At 42.1% G+C, this 18,640-nt stretch overlaps 1 protein-coding gene across 1 annotated transcript in view; it reads right to left on the reverse strand.

Annotated features, from left to right (window-relative positions):
- The window catches only part of RAB3GAP2 (RAB3 GTPase activating non-catalytic protein subunit 2), a 684,945-nt gene that overhangs the window by 243,895 nt on the left and 422,410 nt on the right, over positions 1 to 18,640 (reverse strand). The window contains exon 26 of the mRNA XM_086927924.1: positions 190 to 296. Within this exon, the coding sequence (XP_086784050.1) occupies positions 190 to 296 (107 nt within the window). The remainder of the gene's footprint in view (positions 1 to 189; positions 297 to 18,640) is intronic.

Here is an 18,640-nt window from a genome sequence, read left to right on the forward strand (position 1 = left end):
CCTTTACACTTCTCCCGTTGTCTGATATCACAGAATAAAAGATGAAAACAGAACAAAAGAATTTTTTTATGTTAATACTAACGTTCCTATTTATTATACACAGTACAAATTAACTAGCTTTTCCTCCATATTTAACATTTGCAGCTTCCTCATGAACTGATATGTTTTGAATCAAAATAGCCATATTACCTCTGGGTCCTTGTTCCACTGTACCACATATTCCCAGCAGCAGTGTGCATAAATGATGTCCAACTCAAGACTACTGGGAAACTGTTGGTATACTAAATTCAGCAGCTCTGTGGGAATAAATGTATACAAGAAAATGCTATAGAATATGAAGTTGTAAGGACTGAACATTGAAATTCTATACAGTTATCAGCGATGACATTGAATAAGTGAGAATTTGCATTTAAATTTATAGCACTTAATCACAAGTCAAGTAACATGCAATGTTTAAGAGACAGAAGCAGGTTCTGGTTCAACTGGGTTTAAGTCGTCAAGGCAGTGTAGTGCCTCATATCAAACAGCAATGGCCGAAATAGGATGGAAGTCCATTAAATGCTGATGCCTCTTGGTCCACTTCAGTGGCTGTCATAAATGCCTGGGCTAAGAACTGTGCTGTATATACACTGCATGAAATATTCAGACAACCTTCCAGGATGACATAAAAACAGGACAGAAGCTTTGTTTGTTAACAAAAACCTATCCTGGAGCCAGATGACCTTGCAAAACTACTGACCTATCAACCACCTTATTTTCATCAGAAAAATCATTGAGGCAGCAATATCCATTTAACCACAGGACCAAATAATCAAAAACAACTTCTTGCAAAGATACTAATCAGGCTGCAGAACGGAAGCAGCTTATCTGCCAGTAGTCGCAAGGCTCTACTCTTAAACAAAAAGAATGATCCCTACCACTTGATGCTGCCAGGCCTTTAAGTTGTCTATGACACAGTCAGCAACATGCAGTTAATATAGAATTTCATGTCAATTAACTAAAGCTCAACCCAACAATAATAGAGCCAAACAACCTCTGATCCAAGTCAGGCAAGTAAATTAGAACCTCAATTTCCTCAGCCAGTAGCTGACAACAAATGCTAAATTCTCTGGATTTACCCTCCACACATCTCTCTCCCTCAAGGAACACACTTCTAAGAAAACTAAGGCAACATTGTTTTACCTCTCCCTCCTGGAAAACTTGACGCCCTTGCTACCTCGAACCAAGATCAGGGATAAAGTTGCAGTCCTCTACCACTTGGTGGGAGCAATATCCTGCCGATTGGCCTCCCTAACACTACATTTGCTTTCTCACACATGCTGCAGCTCTTCTCATAAAGAACCATTTATCCACACTACCAGGACTCTGAAGGAACTTCACTGCATCATCTTCAAGACAAGCTGCATCACCCACAAAGCCTTCAAGAAAAAAACCCTAACCTACCCGGTACAGACAAAGGCCATCGCAAGCAGATAACTTGAAACTGGGACCCATGGCATCATCAGACTAGAAACAATGAAACGCAGGTAGAAATAGACAGGCAGCCAAACCTTCTCAAGTCTATTAAAAAAAACATCCCTATCACGACTGCACTGCACTGAGCCTCTAAAGAGGCTCACTTCTTCACAGAACATTATGACCACACCCATTAAGTATTCACATTCATTCTATCTTAATGGCTAAAACTCGATAATTTCTACAGATCACGATATTTGAAAAGTTAGGCATCCAGCCAACGCATTACTTATCTGCCCATGTAGTTAGTCTGTAGTGTAGTTCCTATATTCCCAATAGGCTCTGCGCATTGGAATAATATATCCTATAGATATGACGTGGGACTTAGGTCGACTAGGTCTCTATCGAATATATTAAACTTAATTGAGAGTGCCAGCTAGCTCAGAGGTCACTAGAAACTTTCTGAAATAAACAAGAAGGGATTAGTTTCTTTTTTTGTTTTGTCCTCATACATGCCACCAGATGGTGAATGCTCTAGATGGGAACTCCGCGTGCCTTTCACACTGTCAATCTTGGTTACTGCCCTGGACTCAATGTGCGACACACAGGAATCTCCCAGAGGAAGGCTGTTTCCTTGTCCAACTCCCATTCCCTCTGATGAGACACCTGGGAGGACAGGACCCACACACCTCTGGCATAATCATTGGACCGCCTTTAGCTCTTCGACCAGGCCACCAGTGCCGACCACACCCTATCTGCGCTCTCTGCTTGACAAGCCATATCTAGCTTGCTGACTGACAATCCTTTTTAAACAGTCAGCAAACCTTGAAGGGGCCTCTGACTTCCATTCCCTACAAATTTCTCTCTGTGCTATGACCATCACATAGAATATAAAATGTGAGGTAAAACTATTAAGGTTATAACCACATGGCAAACCTAAAAGAGCTAATCTAGGAGAGCATGTAATACGGACAGATAAGACCTTTTCCAAAAAGCTGATAACATTATTCCAATATCAAAAATCTTTAGGCATTCTAAAAACATGTCTCGATCATCAACTGCCGGGAGTTTACATCTAGGGCAGTAGTAGTTGTCTGACGTAACCTTAAATAGTTTAGCCGGGGTCCAATATACTCTATAAGCAGTGAACAAATTGTTCCTTCTGAGATTAGTCGGTTTAATTAGGCTCTGGGACATTGAAAATGAGTCTGTCCAGATCTTTAAAGTTTCCTCCGGGCAATCTGATAAAACATTACCCCAGAGGCTCGCCAGCTCTAATTTTAACGTTCCTTTTACCCCCATTAGCAACCTGTACCAAAACAATAACTCTTGTTTCTATACTCCCTCCCTGCAGACAGAATCAAGGATCCCCGTTTCATCCTCAAACTCCAACTCCTGCCTTGACCACCAGGCCGAAAGTTGGTAAAATTTAAATCTTGTTAATGACCCATTAGTTAGGGAAGATAAAGAATCCAAGTCTATTAAGCCTGAGGTAACACAAAGATCCACCCCATCTGCTCAAACCTGCTGATTTTAATGGCGGAGACAATTGATCCTGGAGACATTCCGGAGTGCCCGGAGAATCCCAAATTGGGGCGTGAGAGTTATAATATGGGATCCCCAAGGATCTCTGGACAAATAACCAGTTCCTAAGTGTTGTCTGTAGGATCTTAAGTCGAACCTTTTTAAAATACTTCTGGTCGCCAAATTTAAGAAGGAAGAACTCGTGGTTCTGTGGTTGGTCTTGCAACAATGCCTGAAAGAGGCAGCCTTGTGAAGAAGAGTCCAATTTATTAGCCAATAACCTAACATTTTTAAAGTGAAAGGCATGACAATATAAAAATAGATCTGGTAGGGCCAGACCACCTATCTTCAACCCCCTCCTTAATTTCTTCCAGGCTATCCTAGGACATTTTGAAGCCCATATAAAGGATCCGATCTTCCCTTGCAGGATCCTGATATCTTTCGGGGGAAAGGGTAATGGGATGGTATTAAAAAGGAAGGTTAATTTGGGAAGTATGGTCATTTTAACAATATTAACTCGTCCATATAAATTCAGTGGCAGATTACCCCATCCTGTTCGCGTTTTAGTAATCTCTTTCACTACTATCTGCCAACTGATTTTAGGTATATCATTCAATTTTTGAGTCAGATGGATTCCGAAATACCTCATTTTGTGTTTGGCCCCCACTCTATCTTACTAGCTAAAATTCGATAATTTCTACAGATCACGATATTTGAAGAGTAAGGCATCCAGCCAACGCATTACTTATCTGTCCATGTAGTTAGTCTGTAGTGTAGTTCCTATATTCCCAATAGGCTCTGCGCACTGGAATAATAGATCATATAGATATGACGTGGGACATAGGTCGACTAGGTCTCTATCAAATATATTAAACTTAATTGTGAGTGCCAGCTAGCTCAGAAGTCACTAGAAACTTTCTCTAATAAACAAGAAGGGATTAGTTTCTGACAACCGCATGAACATGACAACTTTGTTTCCCCAAGATAAAACGTATCTTCACAGTCGTGGAAACAACAGATAGATATTTCACTCAGTCACTTGTGCATGGTTCGTTTCACCAGAGGTGCAGAGAAATAGAGAGACAGGCGTTTTCAATAAAGAGTATTTATTGAACAATCTTCTTTCTCAAGCAGAAGAAATGAACTGCTACAATCGTAATACTGGCTGTAAAGTATAATGCATACAGCAAGAAGAGTATTATGAAATAACACTGTAAAAGCATGGTATGGTTTCTAAGCCATAAAATACAAACATAAATAAATAAAGACTAAAAGTACGCAACTGGTGCTTCTAAAATACGCCTACCCCAATGTACCTAACCTAAGTCTAGGGCGAGGGAAGAAGTAAGTATGGTGTAGCATAGGTTTAGTATTCTTTTGCCAAGAATCTATCCAAGATTTCTCTTAGGGTCTAATCAGCTCCCTACCTTGGTATTAGAATGAAGGAGGTCTGGTATCTCTCTCTCTCTCAGGACTCGATTTCCCAACACCCCGCAAGGGGAGCTTGGAAACACTGGAGCTGGATTTCTAGGCAAGAGAAAAGACAGCGTCTCTCTCAGTGCGTCTGCTGGAGGGTCGACTTCCTTCGGCACTTGCTGCAGCGAGCTGTGTCAGGCAAGTAGATAGTCGAACTGCTCCAAACCACCGTGTGTTTGCTAGGGCAAGTGTGGGCATATTTATATCTTGAAGGTGCAGAGTTTGACGTAAGGTTGGACATAATAACTTCATCAAAGCCTCACAGTTCTTTGGAAACTCCATGAGTTCTTGGACAAATCAATATTCAAGCAAGGGGAAGTCCCTGACTGCTAAATGGCGAGTTTTCCAAGAAACCGTTGTGGCTTTTCGGAACTAGTGGAAGTATCCATGCCTGTAATTGGACTGCATATTCTATGTCTAAATATGGTTATGATTTCTATGCGTATATAAGGACAAGGTGATTTATACCTATATAAGGGCATTAATCTGGAAAATTACAATAGGGTCCTAAAATGCTATACAACAAGTCCCACCTTAACTACTGGTTGATATATAAAGCTATGAGTCAATTAGCCGGGAAGGTCGTGCCCCTGGCCCATACTCTTTCAGATCATGCACCAGTGCAGATATCCATATGCCTACCAAGTCATGAATCGGGAAAATGCTGTACAACACCCTCTCCACTTTATTTTGTTTGGCATTACTAAATTATAAGCATTAAAAACATATCTAAAGCATATGTTTACAATCCCTCCCAAAATACACAAAATGTATTTGAAATGAATGATGTCATTCTAAGCATATAGTACGATATTGGCAATGCTTACTGAATAAATCATGAACAATACATTTATGAAATGGCTCTTAAATACAGAAGTCGAGACCATCACATAGCAGAATATATAAACTGTTTTGGTTGTGGACAAGCTCAAATATTGTCTCTAGGAAGTATTCAAAGAATTCTTGTTCTCGAGGAATAGTTCTACTCCAAGAAGATTACTTTGTGCCAAAAATAAATAAAAATTAAATTTTGGAAAAAAGTCAAATCAAATCGTAGAAAAATAGAGTTCCAAAGTTAGACGTTTTGTTTTGAAAAGCGAAGGTCCAATTCAGAGTTGATAGAACGCTGTGTGCTAATTTCAAAAGTTATTCTCGTTGTCAGGAGAAAACATTAAATCTTCTAAGCTGGCAAAGAAATCGTCTACCACAGTAGGTGAAAGTTGGACTACTTCATTAGGTAGATCAACCATACACAGATGAGAAGCATCGCCGTTAGCGTCAGCCGCATTAGCAATGTTCGTTCGCAGTATGGTACCTGTGTGCCTATTGGTCCACGTATTTCACAGTCAGCTGGAGGTGCTGGTGAGACCTCAATGAATGCCGTCATCAGAATTGGTAGCCGCTGGAGACAACACAATGCATGAGCCATTACCGAACCAAGGAAACTATCAACATCCGTGGGCAGTGCTGATGGAAGTGTTAGACAGATATCCAACACGCATTCCTCTCCACAAAGCAAGCATAGTAGAACAGGTAAGATGCAATCTTGCCAGATTGGTCTTAATGATAGGAACCACTTGGTATTCAGATCTCTCAAACGAGCCAAGCCAAGAATCTGTATCATGCGCTCACGACATTGCATTGCCAGAAGGGTTTTCTCCATGGTAATCTGGGTGTCGCTGGTGACTGGACTTGCCATATTGGAGCAGAAGGAATAAGAATAGTATCCTGCTATGAGTTCCAAAATGAGAGGCAGGCCGCCGAACACAGAGACCACGAAGTTTGGAAAAATGCCTAGGACTGCTTCAAATGGTGCTAACAGTCCCGAACAAATCGTCTTAAATACATGTACAATACCACTGGTATCAGACATGTTTAAGATACAACCTAACATTTCTGTAAAATGGATGGGGCAGTTTGTTGATAATAGGGCATGTATCTCTGCAGAGGACATTGCAACTTGCAGATCATACTTCTCTTTGGACAAGGTCAGTGGCACAGTTTTTTGTAAAAGAATGGCTTTCATTCTGCTTAAAGTATCAATTCGTATAGAAGAGATGTTCAGTGAAGGCCATAGCGGCGACTCCCCGTCTGTCTTAGTTTTAGGAAACAATACTTGCATACAACAAGTGACCCTGGATGACACACTAATGATAGGCTATTCCTGGCATCATTCCACAACAGCTGTGAACATTATGTAGCTCTCATTGGAAAGCTGCCTGAAAAGTGGATCTATCACTGCTGCCAGGGGGAACCCTGCAGGTGACAGGATAAGTTGGTAGAAGAACCATCGCAGGTTCCATGTAAATTGATACCCTTGCACAAAAGTGTACCGCTTAGTGAGCTCTTGCAATTTTTACGACTAAGAAATACCTTCTTTACCCCACTCCAACATTTGTGTGTGTATGGTAAATCCCAGGTCGACTTTATGTATTCTTTACCCAACCTTTCATACAGGCCCGCTGGTATGTGTTTCAAGCAATATTGAAACTGGAAAATCGTCACTGGCAATGTAATGGTGCCATGTATTATCCATTCCACGGCTGGTTTCTCAGAAACTGTTAATGGTAATCTTTCCAGTTTTTCTATGCTCAGCACCGTATAGTCTGATCCCCTCTGTGCCAAAGAGATTTGTTTATCTGTAAGGTTAAATCCAGTAAACAATGACGTGGTGTTGATTAGACGCCAAGGCACATAGCCTGAACAAAGGTTTTGTAACGTCCAGCCTAGCAGCATTAGAACGCAATTGAGACTGTCCATGTTGTAACATGAGCAAGTCCTGTTCCATTATGTCTATGGCAGAGGATACAATACTGTCCAAAGAATAAATTCTGGATGACAGACTCGTTAACCAATTGTCAACTACAGAGAGAGCTTTCTCTAAATTAATACGATTTACTTCTCATATTCATTCTACAGTTTCCATTTGCATGATTTTCCATACTTCATTATAAGCAGCGTATATACAGGTGTATATGAAACGTTTATGACATGGTTTACAAGGCCCTTGTAAGAAGTCTCTTAAATCAACACCATCTTTAAGTAAAGTTAAGTGTTGTTTTATTTCTGGGAGTGTGGATTTCTGTAGTCACTCAAGGCATCGTTTTCCTACACTGTATTTTGTTACTATCCCTGGATGTTGTCTCTGGACATATCTTGGATCTGGCCTAGTTACTGTAAACCCTTGTGTCTTGTTCAGGAATCTATCTTGACAGCTATTTGTGTCTGTGGGCCTGATTAACCATTTTTTCCAATCAGGATCAGTTCTGTTCTGTTGTGAAATATGTTTTACGTCTACCTCCTGTAGTTCCATTACTATCAGGTGTGGGTTTAGGTATGGATGGTTTGTTTAAGTCTTTTATCTTGGCTAAGCAAGGACAATATGTTTGTTGAACAGTGTCATTTAAAAACATTATTTGTTCTGGGATGATGCAGGCTCTGAATAAAGCTTCTAATCCCTGCACCTGCCAGTCTTTTGCGCCCCAGACAGTTTTTGTCTCAATGTTGTCGTTCCAAAAGTCGAAACCTAATGTGGACAATCAAGCATAAAGGCCGCAGAAAAAATTTGCTTAGTGTTAGTCAACATACTTTTCATTCCTGTCCTATTAACATTTTTAAAGTATAATGTTTCTGGATTTGTGACATTAAAACCAGAAAAGTATGGACATTTTTCATAAAATGTTTTTGAGCTACCTTTTGGTGGCGTTGGACAATGTTCCCATTGATCATAAGTATAAACATTTCTAGGATTTGCAGATTTTTGCAAGTCATGATGACCATAATGATTAAAACAATACATTTGTTCATAATCTGATGAACCTTCTAATTATTCATGTTTTAGAAATGTCAGCAAAATTTACAAGTCTGCCATCATATTATTACCAGTCTCAAAGTCCCAATCACCTGAAAATGTGCTGGGTGAAACAAAGTCACTCAAGGAAACCTTAAATTAATGTGGAATCTTCACCAGCTCTACAGGACCATAAATGTCATAATCAGTTCTGTCCATGCTATACCACCTGGTATAGGAACGGCTGTGATGTTTACTGATGACAAGTCTCTTTGTTCAGGATGAGATGATTTGTGTGGCTTCAGCTGCAAGTTGATGTTATTACTTGCTCTGTCCATTTTACTATATTTCCCATTTATCAGCGTTCCCAAACAAAATACAAGGATTAACCAAAGTAGGATAAAAAGTACACCTAAAACAATCCAAAGTTCAACCCATGGTGATACTAGATATGTATTTTCAAGTTGATGAAAGAGTTCTGTTACTTTTTCTTTGACGGTTTTATTTACTGGCGTTGTTTCACGTTCACTGGGATCCTCAGAAAACGTATCAAAGTTGATGAAATAGCCAGAGGCAGTTCTGTCAATTGTTGGAATTGCATCCGGATTACTTAAATCGCTGGAGCTGCTTGATCCCTTGTCATATTAGTAAAGTCAGATGCTATATCATTATAGACAGGATTGTCTTGACAAACTGTTATTTGGGTTTCAAGAGGCAGAAGTTCCATGGCTTTGTTACATAGTCCTTCTTTTCTTACTGCAGATTCTTCAAAGGGGCTGAGTCTCTCAGTCTGAACCTCTTGAATAGTAGCAAGATTTGGTCGTTTGCTACATCTCTGGAGTCCACTGGGCCTACTACTTATTATTGGCCACATGATGTGGTTTTACCAGGTCGATAGATACGTACGGTTCTCCTTTCTACCAGCAAGGGGCGGCAGTAACACTGTTCTTGATTCGTGGATTGCTAAGACAGGTACTGGTTTTCTGTAAGAAGGCCCAAATTCCTTCTTGTCCGCGATCTTTTCTCTGACTAGATCCTTAATCTTTGGAATCTAGACAGGTCTTGCTGGGACAGGTGGTTTTTCTTCAGTGGTCGTTGGCTTCTGTAATGTGTTGCTAAACAGCCAAACGGTCTTTGATATCAAAGGTTTATTTTTCTACCACTGGAGTATGACGATCAAGGTCTTCGATTATCATTCTAGTACCAAAAAGGATTTCATATGGAGTGATTCCACCCAGAGAATTTCTTGGCAGATTGTTAAGACTGCGTTGGACACTTATTAGATGTTTGACCCACCTGTCACCCGAGCCTAATACCCTCGCTGTTATAGATTGCTTTATGTCCGGGTTTTTTCTTACCACTACCGAATTTTTCTCAGGATGGAATGGACTTTAGTAGAGCAATGCAACGCCTAGACTGGCCATGGCCTCCTTGTATGCTCGAGAGCTAAATGCAGGACCCTGGTCAGAATGTATTGTGACGATTGCGTATGTGCCGATAAAGACTCACAAATCTTTTATAACACTTCGGGCGTCAGCCGAGCGCTGAGGCCACATCCAAATGAATCTTGAGCATGAATCCACTGCGACCATGATATATTTATAGTTATCATCCCTTTGTAAGGGACCACAGTGTTCCAGGTAAACACATGCTAATGGTTTATCTGAAATTAGAAGGGGCGTCTGCGCCAGGCGTTTTACTGTTGAAACTTTCATTTTCTGGCAGATTTCACATTCCAAAACATAATCTCTGGTTTGTTTCCTAATGCGCGGCCACCAGTATCTTTGTTTTAATAATGACACTGTGGCGGAAAAACCTGCGTGTGTAGAGGCGAGCCCTTCATGTGCTGCCAAGATTAGCCCTAATCTATGTTTCATGTTTGGAATTACTCTATCCCCACTCGAGGGATTCGAGCAAAAGGAACATTATTTGCATCAGTTATATATGAGTACTTGAGAGGAAAGCCTTTTGGTAATGTTTTACCGCTGTCTTTGTTGGAAGCCTGCATTATTTTGCTGTCTATTTTTTTTTTTGAATGAGTGATTACAGCTACGGAAGCCGTTTGCACAGCTGCCTTCGCGGCTTCATCAGCCAATAAATTCCCTGCAACATCTACGGCATCACGCTGATGACTCAGTGTATGGATCACGTGAGTCTTTTGTAGTTCTTTCTGTAATTGAACTACTTGTTCCCAAAGCAACTTATGCCTAATTGTGCCACCTTTTGCACCTTTGAAACCGGTTTGAACCCAGTTCTGCAAGTATTCATTGTAAGATTGAACGCAGTAATATGAATCCCCACTATGAGTGTTGAGGATTCGCGATCGGTATTTTGAAGCGCCATCTTGAATGCCTGTAGTTTAGCTCGCTGAGCTGTACAGTCTCAAGAGATTGTGTTTTTGTGACCATAGGTCTGAATTTACCATTGACCTTTAACAATTGCGCATGCAGCACTATAAGCTTGTTTACCCCCAATTGCGGGTTGTGCTGATCCGTCTGTATAAATTATACATTCGTACTGTTCTAGAGGCAGAATCTCAGTGGGAAGAGGACATTCTTGTTCGCATTGTAGAAATTCTTGAGGGTCAAAAACTTATTCAAGGTCTGTTGCAGCAAGAGAGTTAACCCATTGTATCCATCTCGGATGTAAAGCTTTAGCATTTGGAATGCTTGCTTTTGTCACTGCCTCTAAGTCAGGTACAGGAGTAACGACCATTATGCGTTTTACCTGTGCGAGAGTTCTCTCTTTTGCTACTGCAGTTTGAACCGCTGTCAGAATTTTTTCTGTAGAAGTGAATTTCATTTCAGCTTGTGTGTACAAGTGTGATTTATAAGCTATTGGTACGTTTTCGCCTTCATTAAAGGTTAAGTATGTGAATCCGCATTTTCCTGGAATGATTCGGATTACAAGGTTGCGTATATTAACACGTGTTTGCAAATGTGTTGTTGCTAACATGTCTGTTTGCACTGAACGCAAACTTTGTGTGTTTTTGAGTCCAATTAGTTGGTTTGAAATCTGGTTTCATTAATTCGTAGAGAGGTTTAACCCTTTCTGCGTAATTTAGAATGTATGTTCTTCCGAAATTTAGGAAACCTAGAATGGACTCAGTTTTTCAGCGTTTTGGAGGTTGGAGCAGCACACATTTCTCTAGAAAGTTTGTTGCTAGGCATCTGCCTTCATTCGAAAGTTCGTATCCTAAGAATATGACGTTGAGGTGGGCAATTCGGGATTTCTTAAAATTGAATTTGTACCCTTCAGATGCGAAGCAAAGTATTATGGTGTTCACTCTGTTCAAGTGCATAGCCAAGTCATCACCTGTTAGATAGAGATCATCGACATAAGATAATGCCTCATCATCATACGTTTGAAGTAACTCTGTTACTCTGGCTGAAAGTAACCCTGGACTATCTTGAATCCCTGGGGGAGACGGCAAAAATGACGCTGTGTCCCCATTATTGAGAAAGCGGTCAAGTACCTACTTTCTGGTGCAATGTTTTGACAGAAGAAACCGTTAGAAATATCTAATGTGGTTTTATATTTTTTACGCACAATGTTATTCATCAGTGCTGCACTGTGTGCATTTTGTACTGCAAAAGTTTTGCAACAAGAGTTTAATTGTCTGTAGTCCAAAACTAGACAATATGGATTGTCTGGTTTGGAGACAGGAAACAAAGGATTGTTCATGGACGAGGTGCATGTTTCAATCACCCCCTAGTATTCAAGTTGATCTAAGATCTCCCTGACCTGTTTTTTAGCTTCTTGTTTTACTGGATACTGCCTCTGAGCAGCTGGTTGAATTTTTTACTGTATTTTATGGTGAGGAAAATCCTCATCCCATCCCACATGATTTTTATAGAATGCTGGAACTTGAGCTACAACCCATTTTCTGGCATAGGTGTATTTTTAATGAATAGGAATATGATTTGAGAAGGCTGGCATAATGATGTGTTCGCCATGTGGGTACTCCGTGACAAATTTAGGTGGCCAGTCTTTTTCAGCTAGAAGAATGTCATAACCCTTAGAGAGTTTCTCCCAAAAGAGTGCTCTTATTTTCCTAGTTATGTCCCCCTCCATTCGGAGCGTTATTTCATATAACTTATGGGGTACACTAACCCTGGTATCGGCAGTTTCAACTTGAATGTACTCATTCAAATCCACTATCTTCAGATGATCCTTCAGGATCTTGCAAGCTATGGTAACTTCTGCTGTGCTGTCCAGCATTGTCTGAGCCCACTACCCGTTCTTAAGTTGTGTCCTCAAGATCCTCGGCATGTCTGATTTTGAAACCTGCTACCTTCTTTGTGGTGAATTGAGTTTTCTTATTTTTCTGAACGTGTTGATCGTCTTTGGACTTCACACGTTCTTCCTTCTGTTCTGATCGTCCTCTTCTTTCCGATTTCTGTGAGGAAGTCTGAAAGGTACGAGAGGAACGTGTATCAGTATATTGATATCTATCAGGTTTTCTCAAACTATCCCTGTTCCTGAGGTTATACCTCTTTTCAGAGGGCTCCCTTTGAGGAGACCTACCTCTGGACGGAGAACGCTTCTTTCTAGGAAGTGTCCGTTTAGTGTTTTCCCACTTCTTTTTAGGAGTAGTGAGAGTGTTTTTAATAAAACCTTTTTCAGGATTTTCTGTTAGTTCTGGCTTTACTGGTTTCCCACCCAAACTTTCTCTACCAAGTTCTTCATAGGATTTTTCAGTTATTCTGGCCAATTCATATGGTTGCTCAGTTACATCAAGTTCTTTTAGTTTTTGGCGGATTGCCATGGATGCTGCCTCATCTTTAATATTAGCTAATATTATAGCTGAGACCTGTTTGAAATCTTTCAGTAATTTCATACCCAGATTTAAAGCAGGCTCTGCCCCATATTCATTTTGAATCTGTTTGAGGACGTCTGGTATTACCGCCATAGACGGAACACCATGTGTTTTTGTGTAGATTGCAGCAAAGACTGTACCGCAAGTGCGACAGTCCTCCAGGTGTGGTGCGATCCCCATTGGTAAAAAGATTGTTAGAATCCTGTGTTTCTCATGAGGTGTACTATCGGGAAATACTGCCTCTATTAGAGTAATTTTTTGAGCTAACCAGAATGGAATTTGTTCCTTTTTTGCGGGTTTTTGTATAGTCTGTGGTGTAATTTTGTTTTTGTTCCCCTGGCGAGGGGTGGGCTGTGGAATCCTTATAGTAGGTTGGACTGTTAGAGTCCGCATGACATATTGGACCAATTGTCTATGTATTTTAATTAATTGTTTTAGTTGAGCTAATAGTTCTACATCTGTCATTCTTTCAATGTCAGGATGTGGTGCATAGGTGGATAGTACTGGCCATGTTGCTCCTAGTCTACCTAGTGGACCGAGCCTGGTAATGTGATTTTGATGTTGTAGGGCACCTTTAAACCAGAGCGCATGCTCTTGGTATATTAATGGAATTTCAACATCCTCAAAAGGAGTGTAGTCCGCTGGAGGTTCCTCTATCGCGTAGAAGTGGAACACATGTGTTGGTCGATTTGCTTCTGGGAAGATAATCCATGAATAGAATACCTCTGTCTGCCGATATTCATGTGCCTCTATGACAAATATTACCCTACTACCTCTAGGTGATAGGCCATTTGTTATAAGCTTTATAGTGATAGTGTTCCTTAAATTTTCCGGGATGATTATAATATCATCGTCATCTTCATTAAACCCTGTAGTGTCAAAACCTGGTCGGGCTGCTGCTGCAGCTCCACCGGCTTCGTTTTCAGTCATTTTGTTTGACTGAAAGTTTGCAGAGCAAGTTTCAAGGAAACAAAGATAAGGTGCACAATATTGTGGAACACTGTATCCTTCAACGTTGAACTAACCAAAAACGAATACATAGGATTTTCGTCCTCCTCAGTTATGGCGGATATTTGCCTTTCACCCACTCCAGACGTCTATTGGAGTATTTGACGGGAAAAGGGGTCTCTGTGAAAAGCACAACTGAGTTACTCTAGTACCTAGCGTTAAATTAGTGCCTTACCAAACGTTGGGCGCCATGTAGTGTAGTTCCTATATTCCCAATAGGCTCTGCGCATTGTAATAATATAACCTATAGATGTGACGTAGGACTTATGTCGACTGGGTCTCTATCGAATATATTAAACTTTATTGTGAGTGCCAGCTAGCTCAGAGATCATTAGAAACGTTCACGAATAAATAAGAAGGGATTCGTTTCTGACAACCGTATAAACATTACAACTTTGTTTCCCCAAGATAAAACGTATCTTCAGAGTCGTGGAAACAATAGATAGATATTTCACTTAGTCAATCATGCATGGTTCATTTCACCAGAGGTGCAGAGAAATAGAGACGGGCGTTTTCAATTAAAAAGTATTTATTGAACAGTCTTCTTTCTCATGCAGAAGAAATGAAGTGCTACAATTGTAATACTGGTTGTAAAGTATAATGTGTACAGCAAGAAGAGTGGGGTTGCTCTCTGAGGGAATTATTGGAAATCAACCTTTGGGAGGTAGTATACGAGAAAACCAGTGCAGCCCCATACTGGCAGGCACACGATATCCCATTAAAGAATCAGATGAGCAGCCTTGCCAGTTTAACGTACAATTACTGCCCCAAGCTGCTCCTCTAGTGGCCGTGTTGACAGGGGTTCCCCCATGAAAAAAATGAGTGTGAAAGCACCACAGAGCTAGTGGAGCAAACCAAACTGTGGTGTAAAAATTATTGTAGCGGGGATATGGATATAGCCGCTAGTATAAACATGGCTAGAAGAGTAAGATGGGTTGGCTCCAAAAGAAAAACGCTTAAAGGGGACTGTGTGGTGATACATTTTAAAGCTTACCACATTGCGGAACGTTTGTTTTGGGATGGTTCTAACCTGTCATACCCGGGCTTTAGGGCGCTTCCCCTTGGTTATTTTTATCCACCACCCCAAAATAGGGTATGGCTCCTTACTGTCTCAGTGGTGAGGGCACATGGCATACCACAAGTAGTGACCAGTCTCGGGCACAGGGGCTTACAACCTGTGAGAGAGGGAAGGGCTGGGAACAACGTATGGCTTCCACCCGTGACAGATGGAGGGCATGTGAACAAGGTACGGCCTCGATCTGTTGTATCAGTCCCAGTTGTGGAAGCACAGGTTACACCATCAGTACTGCCAATACCCGTGCATGGGGGGCTACAGCCTGTGTCAGAAGGAGGGAATGCACTAGGGGATGTGGGTACAACTAATGAGAACCTAAACGTCCTGGGATGTACACTGGCGAACCGTTTTTCTCCACTCTCAGGAATGGATGAAAACGACTGACTAAATAACCACCAGGAACAGGGCTATGCTGAGGGGACACCATTATCACCCTGTAGAGTGATGAGCTGGAACATAGCTGGCATAAAGGCAAAAAGTGGAGATGCTATATGGACCGCGTATCTAAAAACATTCAATATAATATCCCTCCAAGAGACCTGGGACCTCCAAAACTGTTTTTCTTTGGACGGGTATAGTCACTTTTTCATCCCAGCCAGAGAAAGTGTTGCTGGGAGAGCGAAAGGAGGTCTGATTAGCTTATTCTCCCTAGAGATAAAGGGTTCTCTTACACAGCTTGAAGTAGGAGGGTTTAATAATCTAGTTGTAGAACTAGATCCGACACAAAAAAGTATTATTTATTAACCTCTATAACTCCATGGAAGTAGATAATAATTTAGATCTCCTTGAGCAATTTCTTTTTAACTATAGCTTAAAGTCATTGTTGGAAGGCGGTGACCCCAGGGGTCAAGATGACTCTCCTAACCACCCGGGACCTCCTCTCCCACAATTACTGCCGAGTCTTATCGCGGGGGAGTCCCCGCCGGGGAGGACTGATCGTACACACTGTCGACACACCACACTTACGAACGGATACCACACAGTGAATCTTTATCAAGTATGAACTTTATCAAGATAAAAATAAGGAGCAATACAAAGCGATCGAGGGATCACAAAAGTCTCGTAGCAAGAGAACGGGGAAGCGAGACAGTCTTATAGGGCCAGCTGGTACGCCACGCACCCTGCGCACAGTTCTCAATCCTCGAACTGTGGGGTACGGGGGGCTGGCGATGGGACTTGCTGTCCTACTCACTTCGGTTTCCGATGGTCGTGAGGGTAGCGTCGATGGTCCAGCCGGACCAGAGAGTTCTTCAAGCCGCGACGAGGTCAGCAGGACTTGGTCAGGAGTACTTTGTCGTACTCGTAGGCAGGTGGAACCGCGACAGCGTCCGCAGGGCTCTGGATGGTAGCAAGTGTCTCTCGTTCTCAAGAGTGGGCCTCGACGAGGTCAGCAGGGCTCCGATGGTTCAGGTCTTACTCTTAGAGAGGGAGCCGCGACAGCGTCAGCAGGACTCCGGTGGTTCAGTTCCGTAGTTTCGAGGATGAGCCGCGACGACGTCAGCAGGGCTCGGTGGATCAGAGTCTGTTCTCTTCAAGGTCAGCCGCGATCAGATCAGCAGGGCTTTCTTGTCCAAGATACAACTGCCGGCTAGATGGAAGGCAGGCTGTCTTATAGTCCAGGAACTCTTTGATGTCCGGACCCTCAGAGGCTGGAGGCCGGAGGTCCGAGGGCCAGGCGCCTGATTGTCTGGGCGGCTGTGTCTTTGATGCTTTTGGTCCATGCGTCTAGGGAATCCCAGACACTCATCAAGGCCTGGAGCCAGCTCACTAGGAAGCCAAAAGGTGCGATCGAAACCAGCCCCCAGGGATGGTTCGGAGGTGTGAGGACAACCAGCTCCTCTGGAGGGGGCAGGAGGTGTGATGGAAGCCTTGGTTTCGGGTACTTGGTGAGTCGTTCAACCCCCTGGGCGAGTCGGGGCGCGCCGGACGCGCACGCCTAGCTGCAGCCGGGAGCGGCCAGAGGCTGCCGAAAGGGAAGAAGGCGGCCAGCTGGCCGGGGTGGCCAAACATGGAATCTGTGTGGGAGTATGGATTATGAGGACCCCCCGTTCTCTGCACTTTCTCACTTTGAACACACAAGACAGGGTGAGGAATTGGAACTCTTTCTGGCGAATTGGAATTTATATGAGTCAGGTTGTGTGGAGGTTGAAAATAGGATCCCAACATTTAAGGGCAAAGACAAAGGTACAACGGTACAATCATTGATTATGTATTTTTAACATCGTTTATGTTACCTCAAGTATTTAGATATTTTTAGATATTTGACAGAGGTTTCTGTTTTTAGTGACCACAATCCCGTGATAATTGAACTAATCCCAGGGGATCCCCTATCCTTTAGATCCACATCTGTAAGAGTGGTCACCTTAAAAGACCAGGGGAGAAAATTGAAATGGGCAAAAGTGGTCCCAGAGACCTTTTTATTAGAGCTTCTACCTCGAATGGAGCCAGAGATTAATACTTGCTTAGATGTCGATGCCGTGAGCCCTGACATCATTAGGGCTTTTTATAAAATTTGTGTACAAGTTAACGAAAGCCTATTAATTAAAGGGAAGCGGAAACAGCAGACTGGCAGAAGATGGTTTAATAAAAAATGCTCCCAGTCCCACGCTGCCCTCCTGAAAGCCTTAAAGGCAACCCCTAGGGATAGGGGGCTTATAGCCTCTCGAAGAGCAGCCTATAAACAAGTATTAACAGAAAGAAAACAGGAGCTGCGGGAGGAAGCTTGGTCAAAACTTCTCTCAATAGAAGTATTGAAAGATAGCGGGAAATTTTGGGCAACAGTAAATCAGCCACTGTTCACAAATGATGAAAATTCCCCCTTGGATTGTAACATCGTGGATGAGGCGTTGATAGCCCACTTTGAAAATATTTATAGTCTTCCTGCAAATGGCCAATGTTCCCCACATAAATTGTCTGAAAGTGCCCTTTCTCCTTTAATTTTCGAGGTTTCTGTAGTTGAAAGGGCTATAGGAGAAATGTCTAAAAACAAGGCTTCCGGGCCAGACAGGGTGCCTGCGGACTTGTTTAGAGCTGCTCCGAACTTATGGTCAAAAATCTTAACCCATGTTTTTAACTCTATAGGCCCAGACAGTTTACCAGCCTCGTGGGCCACTTCAGTCATTACCCCAGTCTTTAAAAAGGGTGCTAGGCAGGACCCTGCCTGTTACAGACCGATTTCTTTAATCGATTCTTCGGTAAAAATATTGGGTCGGATGGCACTGCACAGACTGACTGAGTGGCTGGAAGAGAGAGGGGTACTGTCTAACGCCCAATATGGTTTTAGATCAAAATGGAGCACCATTGACCAGTGCTTAAATCTCCACCTTTTAATTAGCAAGTATACGGTGGCTAAGGAGGGGTCACTATACATGGGGTTCATGGACCTCTCCTCCGCGTTTGACCTTGTAAATAGGTCAAAGCTCTGGAATATACTTTTAGATATGGGAATTGATGCACCCTTGGTAGATTTTTTAGCAGTCCTTCATTCCGACCT

The sequence above is a fragment of the Lissotriton vulgaris genome, chromosome 6, assembly GCF_964263255.1.
Source record: "Lissotriton vulgaris chromosome 6, aLisVul1.2, whole genome shotgun sequence".
Lineage (NCBI taxonomy): Eukaryota > Metazoa > Chordata > Amphibia > Caudata > Salamandridae > Lissotriton > Lissotriton vulgaris.